Consider the following 16,093-nt stretch of genomic DNA (forward strand, 5'->3'; position numbering starts at 1 on the left):
AAAGTGCTCAGTTTAATGCATAATACATAAAGAACATTTAGAAAGAGTTAACTTTTTAGTATTAGCATTGGTATTTGTATTTATTAGTACTAATTTACTATTGACCTCAAGGCCTTATCTAATATGGCTGCCTCATCCCAAACCCTCCATTTTTTACTAACTGCCATCCAAGTGTGTTCAAATTTCTATTTTTTTGCTCCAGTGGAGGGCCAGAACTTCTCCTCCAGAAACCCGGACTTCCACAAAGGCTGTGTGTGATACTGCCCAAGTCAGTGTTCTCCAGGCCCTATAGCCAAGAGTGGCTGGAAACTTTTCACAGGCCACTGCAGATTTCACTGCCAGGACTGAGGTCTGTCTGCCTATTAGCTGACACACAGGTGGGCAGGATCCTGTTGGGTCCCTTGGTGTAAGGTGCTGGATCCCACAACTCCCTAGAGGCACCTTTGTTCGTGGATGGTTGTTTAATTTTTGTTGTTGAAGTAAGGGCAAAACGAAGGGTGTCCTGTGCTGCCACGATGCTGGTGTTACTCTCCCTGTGTGTCTACCGATTGTGAGATTTTTATTTCTTCATACACCTTCAAATCACTGTCTAGTGATATTTTATTTCAGCCTGCAGGACTCTCTTGAGCTTTACTTACAGGGCAGTGTTAGTCACTGAGTCGTGTCTGACTGTTTGTGATCCCTTGGACTGTAGCCTGCCAGACTCCTCCATCCATGGGATTCTCGGGGCAAGAATATTGGAGTGGGTTGCCATTCCCTTCTCCAGGGGATCTTCCCGACCCAGGGACTGAACCCAGGTCTCTCGCATTGCAGGCAGATTCTGTACCGTCTGAGCCACAGGAAAGCTCTTAGAGGGTAGGTCTAGTGGTAATGTACTCCTTCAGCTTTTATTTATCTCTCTTGAAGGATAGTTTTTCTGGATATAGAATCCTTTTTCAACAGTTTGTATTTTCTTTTAGATCTTGGGATATATTGACCCATTACCAATCATTGAAGTCTCTGATGAGTAATCTGCTGAAAGTGTTATAGAGGATCCTTTGCATATAATGAGTCACTTCTCTCTTGCTGCTTTCAAGATTCTCTGTCTTTCAAAAATTTATTATAATGGGTCTTAGTGTAGATCTCTTTGAGTCCATATTACTTGGAGTTCATTGAGCTTCTTTGATATTTACATTCCTGTTTGTCATCAAGTTTGGGAAGTTTTTGGCCATATTACTTCAAATACTCTCTGCCTGCCCCCCTTCTTCTTGGACTCCCACAATATACTGCTCCGCTTGAGAGTTTCCCACAAGTCCCGTAGGCACTGTTCACTTTCCTTCAATGTTTTTTCTTTCTGTGTCTAAGACTCAGTGATTTCTCTTGTCCTGTCTTTGAGTTTGCTCATTCTTCCCTCTACCTGCTCAAATAAACCTTTGAATCCTTCTGGTAAATTTTTTTCATTTCAGTTATTCATTCAGTACATTTCAGCTCCAGAATTTGTCTGGTTTCTTTCCAGGTTTTCTATTTTTTTATTGATACTTCTGTTTTGTTCACATGTCATTTTCTTGACGCTCTCCACATCTTTAGTTTTTCAAGCATCTTTAAGAAGGGTGTTTTAAAGTCTTTGTCAAGTAGATATGCTATCAGGTCTCTTTGGGGGACATTTTCTGTTGATTTTTTTTCTTTGAGTCGACAATACTTTCCTATTTCTTACATGCCTTGTAATTTTTTACATTGAAAACTAGACATTTGTGTCTAATAATGTAGTAATCTAGAAATCAGATTCTGTCTCTTCCCCAGGGTGTGGTAGGTTTCGTTTTTGATTGTTGTAGGCTATCTCTGTGCCAAAGATCAACCTGAGGTGTAAACTTAAGGTTTTCTCAGGTTTTTTCTGAGCCTGTGCCTTTCCCTGGGCATGCACGGTCACTTTTAATTTTCCCCATACATGCAGTTGCTTTTGAATTTCCTAGCCTTTAATGTCTGGCTCTCAAAAGAGGAAAAAGAGAAAAATGAAGGGAAAGGGGTCACCATTCCTTTAAATTCCCTGGAAATCACTTCAGCCAGAGGAGGAGGGGCTTGCAAAATGGAGGGGGATGTTAAACAAGAATGACTGTCTTCCTTTTTGCACCTCGTGATCAGAAACAGCAATCAGTGGCTAGGAGCAGATGTCTAATATATTCGGAGGATGAGGTTTTCGCTGCCCACCCTGGTTCCTGCAAGCTGTGTGCAGGTTGCTCCAGGAACATGTGCACAGCTGCCTGCCAAAGGGCTTGGAGTGGGGGATAGGTAGCTGCTACTGTGCTGAAAACTAACGTTGACCAAAATTAACCACTTCCCAAATGCTCCCCTGGAACTTGGAAGCCTTCAGTAAACTCCAGGGTTCTAAAGTAGTTACATCAGACAAATTCTGTCAGTGTAATAGCTTGTCTAGGTGAGGAGACAGAGTCCTGACATCTTCTTAGAATTCTCACTTCAGTTTTTCCTTCCAGTTTTATTGAGATATAATTGGTGTACAGCATTGTGGATGTTTAAGGTATACAACATAATGATTTGACTTACATATATCATGAAATGATTAACACAATAAGTTTAGTGAACATCCATCATCTCATACAGATATAAAACTAAAACATAGAAAAACATTTTTTTCCCTTATAATAACAACTCAGGGTTTCCTCTCAATCACTTTCATATATGATGTATAGCAGTGTTGATTATATTTATCTTATTGTATATTACATCCCTAGTACATATTTATCTTATAACTCAAAGTTTGTGCCTTTTGACCACCTTCATCTAATTTCCCCTCCCACCACCCTTCACTTCTGCTGCTAAGTCGCCTCAGTCGTGTCTGATTCTGCGCAACCCCATAGACGGCAGCCCACCAGGCTCCCCTGTCCCTGGGATTCTCCAGGCAAGAACACTGGAGTGGGTTGCCATTTCCTTCTCCAATGCATGAGAGTGAAAAGTGAAAGTGAAGTCGCTCAGTCGTGTCCGACTCTTAGCCACCCCATGGACTGCAGCCCACCAGGCTCCTCCGGTCCATGGGATTTTCCAGGCAAGAGTTCTGGTAACCACAAATCTAATGTTTCTTTCTGTTTGTTTGTTTTAGAAGTATAATTGACCTACAACACATTGTTAGTTCCTGGTACACAGCATAGTGATTTGATTTTCCCGTACATTTCAAAATGATCACCATGATAAGTCTGGTCACCATCTGGTCACTGTACAAAGATATTACATAGTTATTGACTATATTCCTCGTGCAGCACATTTTATACCCATGACTCATTTATTTTGTAACTGGAAGTATGTACTTGGTAATTTCCCTCACCTGTTTCTCTCCTCCTCAACACTCTTCCCCCTCAAAACCACCTGTTTTCTCTCTGTATCTATGACTGTGTTTCTGGTTAGTCATGTTTGTTCATGTGTTGTGTTTTTTAGACTCCACATATAAGTGAAATCATACAGGTTTTGTCTTTGTCTTATTTCACTTAGTATAGTACCTTCTAGGTTCATCCACGTTTTCACAAATGTCAGGATTTAATTCTTTTTATGGCTTGGTAATATTCCATTGTACATACATGTATCTTCTTTATCCATGCATCAGTTGATACACACTTAGATTTCTTCCATATCTTGGCTACTGTAAATAATGCTGCAATGAACATAGGACTGCATATATCTTTTCTAATTAGTGTTTTCATTTTCTTTATGTAAATACCCAGTAGTGGAATTAGTAAATTGTGTGGTTGTTCTATTTTTTAATTTATTTGAGGAACTTCCATACTATTTTCCATAATGGCTGTGCCAACTTACCATTATGAACACTTTTCTCCACATCCTTGACAACATTTGTTATTTCTTGTGTTTTTGATAATAGTCATACTGACTGGTGTGAGGTGCTATCCCATCATGTTTTAATCTGCATTTCCCTGATGATTAGTGATGTTGACCACTTTCCATGTGTATGTTGGCCATCTATATGTCTTCTTTGGATAAATGTCTATGCAGGTCCTCTGTTCATTTTTAAATCAGGTTGTTTGGTTTTTTGATGTTGAATTGTATGCGTTCTTTGAATATTTTGAATATTAACCTCTTATCAGATATATCATTTGCAAATATCTTCTTTCACTCATTAGGCAGCCTTTTTCTTTTGCTGGTAGTTTCCTTCACTGTGAAAAAGCTTTTTAGTTTGATATAATCCCATTTATTTATTTTTGCTTTTGTTTTCCTTACCTGAGGAGACTGCTCATAAAATATTGCTAAGACTAATGCCAAAGAATGTACTGCCTTTGATTTATTCTAGAAGTTTTATAGTTTCAGGTCTTACATTTAAGTCTTTAATGTGTTTTGCATTTATATAGGGTGTGAGACAGTAGTCCAGTTTTTCCAAAACCATTAATGAAGAGGCTGTTTTCTCCCCATTTTACATTCTTGGCTCTTTTGTTGTAGATCAATTGCCCATATAAGTGTGGGGTCATCTCTGGGCCCTCTGTTCTGTTCCATTAATCTATTTGTTTGTTTTTGTACCAGTACCATACTATTTTGATTACTGTAGCTTTGTAGTATAGTTTGAAAGCAGGGCATATGATACTTCCAGCTTTGTTCTTTCTTAAGATTGTTTTGGCTATTCTGGGTCTTTTGTATTTCCATACAAATTTTAGAATGATTTGTTCTAGTTCTGTGAAAAAATGTCATTGATATTTTGATAGAAATCACATTTAATTTGTAGATTATCTTAAGGAGTATGGTCTTTTAAATAATATTAATTTTTTTAATGAGCATGAGCATGGTGTATCTTTCTATCTCTTTGTGTCATCACTGATGTCTTATAGTTTTCCAAGTACAAGTCTTTTACCTCCTTAGTTAAACTTATTTCTGTGTATTTTTTAGGCAACTATAAAAAAGACTGTTTTCTTAATTTCTCTTTCTGTTAGTTCATTGTTAGCAACAAATTTCTGTATATTAATTTTGCATCCTACAACTTTACTAAATTCATTGAAGAATTCTAATAGTTTTTTGGTGGCATCTTTAGGATTTCCTTTGTGTAGTATTATGTCATCTGCAAACAGTGACAGTCTTACTGCTTTTCAAATTTAAATTCCTTTTATTTCCTTTTCTTCTCTGATTGCTGTGGCTAGGACTCCCAATACTATGCTGGATAAAAGTGGTAAGAGTGGATTTCCTTGTCTTGTTCCTAGTCTTAGAGGAAATGCTTTCAGCTTTCACTGTTGATAATGAAGTTAGCTGTGGGCTTGTTATATTTGACTTTATTATGTTGAGGTATATTCCCTCTATACCCACTTTATTGAGAATTGTTATCACAATTGGATATTGAATAATTGTCTTTTGTATTTTTTTTTGTAGCAGAAGCACAGTTTGTGGTTCAACCAACAAGTACAAAGGGAAACATAAGAGAGATTCAAAAGAGATGCTCAGTTTTTGAGATATTCTGTTTTCCCAAGTATTAATGTGTCATATTTCCAAAAAGTCTGCAGGAGCAAAATATATTGCTGATATCATTTCCTACAAAATTTACTGTGTTGTTAAACACAAAGTCCTAGAAAACAACTGAGGTCAGATGATTGATTTCTTAATCTCAAAAGTGTCTGACCCACAGTGTATATTCAGACAGGTTTTAAGTCGTAATAGCAATATTAAAGCTGATTAACTACATTATTGATGGAGATTAATTATTTTTATTAACTGATTAAAAATATTATAGTATTTATAATATAAAAATAGGAAGCTTCAAAAGGTATAAGAGGGACACAAGAGTGTTCCTCCTGTGACCCCCAGTCTTTTCTCAAAGGCAATCAGTTATGAGTTTCTTGTGATATATTTTCAAATATTCACAAACTGTGCATGCATATATGCATGTATATATATTTATGTGTGTTTGTATAAGTGTTTGCATATAAACATACATAGTAACATGAAAAAAATCCTACACATCCCTGGAAAGTTGGGTAGTCTCACCATCAGATCCCCAGCAGCAGCAGGAAGAGCACCTTTTCCTGAAGCCTGGGGCTGCCTCCAGTCCCAGTGTGCTTATTGCTGGCTTTATGGAGTCCCCATTCCCAAGGAGTTCTGCTGCAGCTCACTGAGGCTGCAACCTGTTCTCACTTCCCTATGGAAGAAGAACTCGATGTAGTAAAGAACTGGAAAGGAGTGAAATAAAGATGATGATGCCCAATTTTAGTAGCCCCTTATAACTCAGTGATTACCAGGAAAGCAGTCTTGATGATGGGGGAACTAGAAGTCCATGGACTTCGGGGGCAGCCCCAAGTCAGAATGGTAGAAAGATGGGGTAGTTTGGGATCCATTCTCTGCCTGCTTTGAGGATCATCCTGAACCACATGGGTCATAGCTCACACTTGGAGAGCTGTCATCTGCAATAAGGAGGCTGAAGGAGTGACTTGATGTCCTCTAGCTCCACAGAAGTGACTGCTTTGAGTGGGATCAGGACAGTTGGGTGAGACTGGATGACTCTAAGGAGAGATGGAGAGGACCATTTGTAAGTAGACAAGCTTCCTGAGGCATCAGGGTTGGTTGCTCTTTGGTTCTGCCACTTGGGGGATCTGGAACCTTTCTTCTGCTCTAGGAATCCCCCTTCGCCACTGCCACAACCACCACCAGGACTCTTTTGGCTCAGAGACTTGTTTTTTCTCATTAAGGAATTTGTTCATGTGTTCATTCACTCATTCCTTCACTCATCTGCCCATCCAACTAGCCATTGATTCGTTTAATAAGATTTATAGAGGATCTTCTAGACCAAGCACAGTGCAGGTGCTGGGGATTCAAATGGGAGCCATACACATAGCCCAGCTCTCACTACTCTGATTAGGACTATTAATGAGTGGATAGACAAGTCATAGGTGATTGGAGGATGGTGTGAGAAGGGCTGTGATGGCAGAGATACCAAGGGCACAGAAGGCAATGGGTCATAATCCTACTTGGTGTGGCCGTGGCAGGGCTACCAGAGGGTAAAACCGAGTCTGGAGGCCATCCCAGCACCGGGGACCAGAAGAGGGTCAGTGGTGGGAGAGAGCTGGCCCGGCAGGAGGAATGGCAGGCCAATATACTGCCCACAGTGTCAAGTGTAAGAGGCAGCTCAGAGAAATGCAAGGAGCATGTGGGTCCTGGAAGGTCAGGGAAGGCTATGGACTTGATCTTGGGAAGTGGGGAGCCGTTGAGGAATCATGAGGAAAGACTGTCTAGTGATCTTGTGTTCCAAAAGCCAGGGTAAAAGCCAGCAGGTCTGCACTCTGCTTGCCATCTTTGGGCCTCACAGCAGAGCAGGCCACAGCCGGGGGGAGGTCCTCTCTGGCTGTCTGAAGTGGCCCACCGCTCCTGCATGGCCCAGTGCTGTCGGGGAGGAGGATCCCACTCCAAGCTGGGTCCTGCCTGGCCTGCCTTGTCTTGTGGAGGTGTACACGGGAGTCCTCTGTGTACACCCAGCATGGAATTTTCCTCTCGGAGCCTGACCCAATTCCTTGCTGTTATTCAGTCACCCTGGGTGAATTCCATCTCTGTGGAATTCCAGAAAGGTTAGACATTAGAGAGGAGTGCTAATGTTACAAGGAGCCTGCTTGCCCCTACCTGAACGCTTCACTGTTTGTCTTGGCCACTTGCTCATCTCTGTGGATCTTGGCCCATCAGTTCCCTTCCCTGGGGCCAAGGCTTCCCCCCAACCCTGGGTATACTGAGGCCCTTCTCTCTCCTTCCTGACAAAGCTGCATGTCCCAGGCTTCCACGAGTGTCACGCTGCAGACACCTCTCCTGAAGGGATGTCACCTGATGTCCTGGCCCATGACAGTGGTCTGCACCTACCCTGACACTAGAGTCCCAACAACTAAGGAAACTGGGTCATGCAAAGGGCTGGACTTCTACCTTCTGAAAATTAAAGTACCGAGAAGCACTATTCACAGACTACAACTGAATAGTAAATTATACAGGCATCAGTTAACAGGTTACCTCTTACACCCGACAGTTCTCAGGTCATTCATGTGTGAGTAGCGATTTGCCTTCAGATGTGTCATCTCTTCCCAAAGAAGACATTTAATGACAGCTCCTCCCCACCCTGGGGCTTCCCAGGTGGCGCTACTGGTAAAGAACCCTCCTGCCACTGCAGGAGATACAGGAGATGCAGGTTCAATCCCTGGGTTGGGAAGATCCCCTGGAGGAGGGAATGTCAACCCATTCCAGTATTCTTGCCTGGAAAATTCCATGGACAGAGGAGCCTGGAGGGCTACAATCTATGGGATCACAAAGAGTCGCTCATGGCTGAAGCAGCTTAGCACACCTCCCCACCCCACCCCTCACCAAGGCCTTTATTTGTTTTCATCATGTTATGGGTTACACTGCAATTATTCCTGAATGGGGCTTATGTCCCCAGTAGGTTATAAACTTCCCAAGGGCTGGGACCACATCACATAGATCAGTGTCTACCCAGCACCAGGCAGGAAGAGTCACAGTGAAAGGGCAGCACTCCCTAGGGGTGATAAATCCAGTCTTCTTGTATTAAAGGCAGAGTTTAGCAGCTCAGTACAGAGACGCCTCAGCATTCATGATGGAAGTGCAGTGCTACTCTGTATGAAGTAGTGATTTCATACACTATTGTTAATAAGGATGGTGTGATTTGTCAACAGTTAAGGAGTGCTTACTGCAGGACACGCACTGTGAAAATGCCTTTAAAAGCAACATGTCATTTATTCCCTCAACAACTGTAGGAGGTCAATAGTATTATTACCCCCATTGGACAGGTGGGAAAATCGAGTTCTAGAGCCTTGGCCAATTTCCCAGGTAACATACTGCTAACTGGCAAAGCTGTGCCTGGACTCCACATCTGCCGTCTGGAGCATGGCCTGAATTAGCTCCCCCTACCCTGCCCCTTCTGGGACGTCCTGTGAAGCACCAGTCACAGTGCTTGGTCAGGGCCTGGTGCCCTGTCTACCACTGCAGAGCGTATGGAGCTGTAACTTGCAGTCCTAGAACCAAGCATGTGTTCGCGTGCTCATGAGAGAGAGCACAGTTTTAAGCAAGCGAACGTGGTGTTCACGGGACTCACCTGTGAAATGGTAGTATCTAGCGCATGCATACTGGGCCTGCGAAGAAACGTGCCTTCAGAAGTGATGTGGATGGGGGCGGAGGGTGCCGGTCCGTGTCCTGTGATAACCCCGCCTTCTGCCAAAGGTGTTTTTCAGAGGCATCACGGTCAATGCCGTGCGGGGCTTCCCCATGAGCGCAGCCATGTTCCTTGGGTACGAGCTCTCGCTGCAGGCGATCCGTGGGGACCACGTGGTGACCAGCCCCTGAGCGCCAGGTCAGTGCACCTCTTTCCCTGCCACTTGTGCCCTCCCGGAACTTAAAACCCCTTCTTTGCGTGAGAGTGGTGTGGACTTCGGAAATTTCCCTGTTTGTTTCCTGTTTAATCTGTGTGTGTTCAGGACTGGAATTGCCACCCTTCTTGTCATCAAAAAACTCTTCTGAAATGCCCACCTGTGGCTGGTCATGAGCTAGGCGGTCAGTAACTGAGGCCGGCCCAGAACTTACCTGTTTGTAGCGAGCTCATCTGTCTGTTTCCCATTCAGCCCTTGGAGAGAAGTGCATTAGCTTCACCATACAAATTCAGTAACCCAAGATAGAGGTCTCGAACCAGGGTGCCCACCCTCTGGTACACTGTCTCTCCACCTCACTACTGAATAGGCTCCTAAAGAACAGCCTTTGCCACCATCTCTGCCTCCCATACCCTCTCCTTTTCCTGTTCTCATTGTAGAAAAGTCACTGCAACCAAAGGGATCTGAAAACTGAAGTCTGAATAAGTGACTGCCTCGCTCCACTGCCCTCGATGGCTCCCGATTGCCCTCTAGGTTAAGTGTCAGTCCTTAAAGCCCTCGTCCTCAGCAGCATCCTGAACACACCACCCTCACTCTTGCCTCCGGGCCTTTGTGCATGCTCTTCCAGCCTGACACCTCTCCTCAGACCTTCCTCTTGTCCTTGGCCTCGCCAACTCCTCTTTGTGATCCAGGCCCTGGTGTAGGAGCCTCCTCCTGCAAGAAGCCTGCCCTGATGCCTCGGCCAGGAGGAGGCACACCTGCTATAGGCTCTGCTCCCAGTCAGCTGAAGGTTCCAGGGGAGCTATAACTGGTTTTCTCCTTTGTATCATTAGTGCTTCCCATGAAACCTGGCGCACAAATGGTCGCACAGAAACATAATCGAGTAGATGGATGACCAGCTTCCAATATCCCCTCAATTCCTCCTCCTCTTCTTCTCCCTTGTTTTCCCCTTCTCTTGTTTCAGAGCTCAGAAGACAAAGTGGAATGAGTCACTGAATTTTCTGGAAAACAAGAGACCATTTTGCTTCAGTCATGGCGACTGCAGATTCTCTTAGAAAGGGTGGTTGGTCCTCACTAGGAAGGTCTAGCCAACCTGTCTGCTGCCTGTCCTGTATAAGAGCCCAGCTAGGATGCATGGATGGGGCCAGATCCTAGAGCCAGGGGAAGGGCAGGATGGATGAGGCTGATGAGAGTGAGTCCAGGCCCTGCCCCGGACGCTTGCTTTAGTCACATGCTTTAGCTTTTTATTAAAGCACCTACATCCACAGCCTTCCTGGCTTTTTGCCCTCTCTTACAAAAGGGAAAGGGTAGCAACACATTTTGCATAATTAAATACCCTGGGTAAAGAGTCACTGTTACTTGGGTCATGTTCAGGACAAGGAGGATAAATCTGGTTCTTAAAACTTTTCAGATACTGACCACATCCTCCTTTTAACAGATGAAAGTGGCTTTAAAAAAATCCTATCATAAAATCAATGCATTTTAATGTAGGAAAACATAGAAAATGCAAATAAAAAGAATAAAATAAAAATACCTTTAATCCCATGGCCTTGTTAATATTCTTCCAACTTTTTTTTTTATCCCCCAATTGGGATCCAATGTTATACAATGTTTTATAGCTCACTCCTCCCATTTAATAGTTCAGGACCATTTTTCCATGTCATTAAACTTCAGCTGCAAAGGGTTTTAATGCCAAGGCTTCACAGATCCCAGAGTTGCTGGACACTTTCCTGAGCCATGGCCCCCTGCCACTCACGGCCACCCTGGTTTGGCTACTTCAGGAGGAAGGAAGACGTTTCCAGCAAGCCCAATTCTGATTGTCTTGGATTTGGCCTTTCAAAGCAGTGACTGGAAGTTTTTCCTTCTGAAAATGCTCTGATAAGACAAAGGGCACAAATGTCTGTGTCTTTCCTGTGCACGGGTGGGTGGGGCTAGTGCCTCTCAGGTGGAGGAGGGAGTTCCCAGGAACTCTTCTGGAGCCTTGTCTTGAACAAGCCTCACACAGAGAGTTCAGCTTCCTGCTCTAACCCAAGAACACCAAGGCCCTTCAACAAGTCCTGGATCTGAATTTACCAAGTAGCGCTGAGATCTCTGGCAGCAGTAGCAGCCATGCTTTGAAGACAAGGGAGTCAATTCCCTCCTTGTAGCCTAGACTGAGGACAGAGTGGGGTGAGGCAATTAGAGAATTAGGGAGCCCTGCAGTTCCTAACAAGTGGTGGGATGCTGTCTATCTCGAATGATGCTGGCCCACCATCTGCCGTGACATTCGAACTTCACTGGCCCTCTCTCAATTTCAAGAAAAGTTCATTTTCAAGGCAAGAAGATACATTTCCCCACCCCCCCAGCAATGTCTTTCATTGAACTTTTACAAAACAACCCTGGACAATCTCATAGCCCCTCCCCAGCCTGTTCTCATGGTAATACTTTGCCCAGTGTTGCTTCACAGAAGCAATTTGACTCCTAGATCTTGCTGACTGATAATCCCAGTGAGATGACAGTCTTAACCTTTCCTCCTTTTTCCCCAGGTTCAGCATCACCTGACCAGAACCTCATTCCGCGACAGCCGATGCTGATGGTGGCGGCATCTCCAGAGCCTGAGGTGGTGAATTGACTGAAGAGAGAAAAGGCCTCTGCACTGACCCTAAGCCAGCCGGGCTCACCTTGAAATCCCTTCTTGCCCAGCATTGAGTGCAGGTGGGGTGGGCATTCTCTGGACCTTCTTTTCACGTGGAGAGCAAAACAGAACAAAGTGAACTCCTGATCCACAGTCTGATTTCCATTATGATGTCATTAATCTAAATTTGACTTCTCACTGGAACCACGCTGGAACCACGTGGGGAGACCACTGCTCTTTTGCTATTATGTGTCCATGACGTCACTCCTGCTTCTGTGCCACCAGAGACTTCCCTCATCAGTCCTGCAGCCCCTTCCTCCTGAGGTGAATGCAGTTTCTGAATCCTTCTCAACACGGTGCCCTGGGGAGCTACCATCAGCCAGCCTGATGCATCCGTTCCCAGCTAAATCCCAGTGGGGAAGGTATCTTTAGATTCCGAATCCCCTACCCTTTTTCCCCCCTTGAAAGGGTCTTCCTTGATTTTTCCACAGCCCCCCATCCCCCTTGAGTGATTAAGAGCATGTCTCTGAAAATCCCCTCTCCTAACAGGTCCAGGACAAAGCATGGCTCTGGCGCAAAGTCGAAACATTCAGTCTCGTCAGTTTATCCTGTTACTGTAGCAAAGGGTTCCCTGCTTGAAATAAAACCCTTAGTATGGTCTCCTTGATTTTTCTCCTTTACTACCGCTGGCCTTGCAGCATCCCAAGGCAGCTCTACGGGCTGTGGTCTAAACTCTCCATCCCGCCAACACCAGGGTGTTTGCTCATTCCTTCAGTCATCAAACATTTTTGAGCATTTACTCTATTTCGACGCTGTCCTTGATGTTGGGGACAGCCTTGAGGGTCCCCCGTGGTCCTGCTCCGGCGTATGAGAGGCAGTTCTGTTTACACGAGAGTTGGGTCTGCATGCATCACTGGGCTAGGTGGGCACTGTGGATGCTGAAGAGAGGATGACTGGCATCTGGTCCATTACCAGGGGAACCTGAGGTGTTTTCTGTCACACAACCAGAGCATGTTAATTAAGTCCTCCTCAGTTGGATCATTGCCTAGTGCTGCTGCTGGTTGCCAGTTTGTTTCGAAGTAGTGTTGTATTCGCTGGGCCAGCTAGGGTATTCTCTTGGGTGCTCCTGATGAGCTGAGATCCAGAATAGCCTTCTTCAGGTAGAACCTGTCCCAGAGTCTCTTGATCATCTTGGCTCTTCTCCATGATTGAAGGAGGTAAGTTAAAATGGAAATATGATGTTGGCAGTATATTAAGTGCAAAAATAAAGTAGCAGGATAAAACATGATGTTTTTCATTTTTAAAAATATGTTATATAATATTTAAAGATGGATAATTACATAGACATTGAAAAGAATCCATAAGGAGACACATCAAACCTAATAGTGGCTATTTTGGAAATATGGAACTGGGGGAAGACTTTCAATTTCTACTTTGATGATAATGGTGATTTCTCTGTGCACCATTATAGAATTTACATTTTTTTTTACGAGTGTGTATTAATTTTGTACTTTAAAAAAAATAAAGGTACATTTATTTTCAGAATCAGGTTCTGTACTAGGCACTTACTTCTCAGGCTCCTGCTGGCTCGGCTGCACTGGCCAAGCTCACCCAGGCTCTGAGCAACAGCTGTCCTCTGCCCACCCTGTCCTGTCCACCCCGGGCCAGTTGTACACAGCCTGTAGCACACTTTCTGTGTACATACACGTACACACACACAGAGGAACACCTGGGCTGGGAAAGGATGCAACTCTACCTTAATGAAGGCACTTGACCCCAACCCAGACAAATCTGGTATGTAGCCAGTCCTGGGAGCAGTCACCAGACAATAGCCTTCGCTTCCTCTTAGATTCTCCTGGAGGAGATAATATTGGGGAATAATTGGGACCAACCGTTTGGGGGTTTCCTTAGTCCACACATAGTAGCCTTTCTTTCACTCAACCCGAAAAAGCATGTGTTGAATCTGACTCTGCTTATTGCTTGTGCTAAGTGGTGGGTGACCCAGGCAGGGACCCTGCCCTCAGGAAACTTAGTACAGGTTGATTCTGTGTCTTCATTAGCAATATGTTTACCAATGAAATTCCATTTTTAAGGGAGGCTGAAGAGAGAATTTCATGTCGCGCACCAGGTCTGGTGTCTGCATCCTGGGCTTGAAGAACTTCAAACTTGCCCTTTTACCTTCCCGGGGACAGCGAAAATAATGCCAGTGACTGTTCCTCGACAACAGAGGTTCTCCACCATGCTCCTTCCACCCTGCAAAACTATGGAGGGCTGCAAGGGATTTTTGTTTATGTAGATTATAACATTTGCAGAAACTAAAATTGATGATTAAAAAAAACTTTTATTGGAGTATAGTTGATTTAGAGTGTTGTGTTAGTTACAGGTGTATAGCAAAATGAATCAGTTATATGTATACATGGGCCACTCTTTTTTTTTAGATTATTTTCCCATATAGGTCATTAAAGAGTATTAAGTAGAGTTCCCTGTGAGATGCAATAGGTCCTTATTAGTTGTCTATTCTATTTGTAGCTGTATGTAGTATTGTGTGTAGGTCAGTTTCAATCTCCCGATTTATCCCTCCTCTCCTTTCCCCCTGGTAATCATAAGTTTGATTTCAAGATCTCTGAGTCTGTTTCTGTTATGTAAATAAGTTCATTTGTGTCATTTTTCTCAGAGTCTGCATATGAGCGCTGGCCTATGATATTTGTCGGACTTATTGAATTTAGCGTACTAGTTTCCAGACTCATTCATGTTGCTGCCAGTGTCCTTGTTTTAGTTTTTATGGCTGAGTAATACTGTTGTATATATATATTGTATAGATGTGTATACACGACATCTTCCTTATCTAGTCCGCTGTTGATGGACGTTTAGCTTGCTCCCAGGTCTTCGCTACTGTAGATAGTGCTGCAGGGAACATTGGGGTGCATGTGTCTTTTTGAATTATGTTTTCCTCCAGATATATGCCCAGGATTGGAATTGCTGGATCTTGTAGTTCTATATTTAGTTTTTAAAGGAACCTCTGTACTGTTCTTCATAGTGATTGTACCAATTTATATGCCCACCAGTGGTGTAGGAGGGTTCCTTTTTCTCCACACCCTCTCCAGCACTTACTGTTTGTAGATTTCTTTGATCATCAGCATCCTGACTGGTGTGAGGTGATAACTCACAGTAGTTTTGATTTGCATTTCTTTAATAGTTAATGATTTTGAGCATCTTTTCATGTGCTTTTTGGCCATCAGTAAAAACAGATTTTTTAAAGTATTTGTTTAAAGTATAGTAAGAATGTTAGCATCACATATTTTAATGAAACAGTTACTTTTTCCAAACAAAAACAAACAATGAAAAGGGTTGCACTGTTTTACATTTTTGCAAATCTTCTAATATCTGGCTTAAACAGAGGACAGTTGGATTCCATATCTGCTTCTGCTTTCAGTCAGTTGGGATACCTCTTGGCATGAAGTTTTCTGAAAATTCCACTGTACACTTGCGATGAGAGTAAAAAGGCAGATGACATCTTGGTGTCATATGAAAATAGTTTTGAGTACGGCTCTCTCTTTGAGAACACCTGATATGCATACACACACACACACACACACACTTGATATGCACACGCACGCACGCACACACACACCCCCCCCCCCCCGAAAGTGCTCTTGGCTGATAAACTGTGAAATCGCCACTAAGTGGCAGCAGAGATCAACTAAATGCACCATATGTCGGCGCTTCTGGTACCTTGCGGCATTGGCGTCACTGGTGAGAGCAACTGGGCCCCCTGACACTTCTCTTCCTGTTTTCAGGGTTTCATCATCTCCATTATTGTCACTGTTCTTTTACTTCTCTGTGGTGGAACTAACTTCAGGCCAGGGAGACCTTGTCTTGGGTTCTAGCTCCAGGTCTGTAATCAGCTACCTTCATAATCTTGGCAAGATTTGGCCCTCTTGGACCTCAGTTTCCTCATCTGTAAAATGGCCACACTGGGTGGCTCTCCCTTACTTACCTTCCAGGGCTTCAGTAAGACTCTAGTGCTAAAGTGGTTTTGTAAAATGCGAAACACAGGGAGGTGGTGGTGGACGCTGGGCACTCTGTGATATTTCTTGTTCCTGGTTTCAGCCTGCCTTCCTCTCTCTGAGTCTGGGTTATTAGCATTCTCCAGGGGGTG

The 16,093-nt window shown here is 43.7% G+C and overlaps 1 protein-coding gene across 2 annotated transcripts in view; it reads left to right on the plus strand.

Annotated features, from left to right (window-relative positions):
* The window catches only part of SLC25A48 (solute carrier family 25 member 48), a 51,367-nt gene extending 38,768 nt beyond the window's left edge, over positions 1-12,599 (plus strand). Inside the window, exons 8-9 of one of the 2 annotated variants that reach the window (XM_059888155.1) lie at positions 9,178-9,307; positions 11,846-12,594. In XM_059888155.1, coding sequence (XP_059744138.1) covers positions 9,178-9,300 — 123 coding nt within the window. In that variant the 3' untranslated portion in view covers positions 9,301-9,307; positions 11,846-12,594. Of the gene's footprint in view, positions 1-9,177; positions 9,308-11,845 lie in introns of both variants that reach the window. The other variant, NM_001035309.2, reaches the window with a different exon arrangement.
* Positions 12,600-16,093: the final 3,494 nt, after the last annotated feature.

This window comes from Bos taurus, chromosome 7 (genome assembly GCF_002263795.3).
Source record: "Bos taurus isolate L1 Dominette 01449 registration number 42190680 breed Hereford chromosome 7, ARS-UCD2.0, whole genome shotgun sequence".
In the NCBI taxonomy this organism is placed as follows: Eukaryota; Metazoa; Chordata; class Mammalia; order Artiodactyla; family Bovidae; genus Bos; species Bos taurus.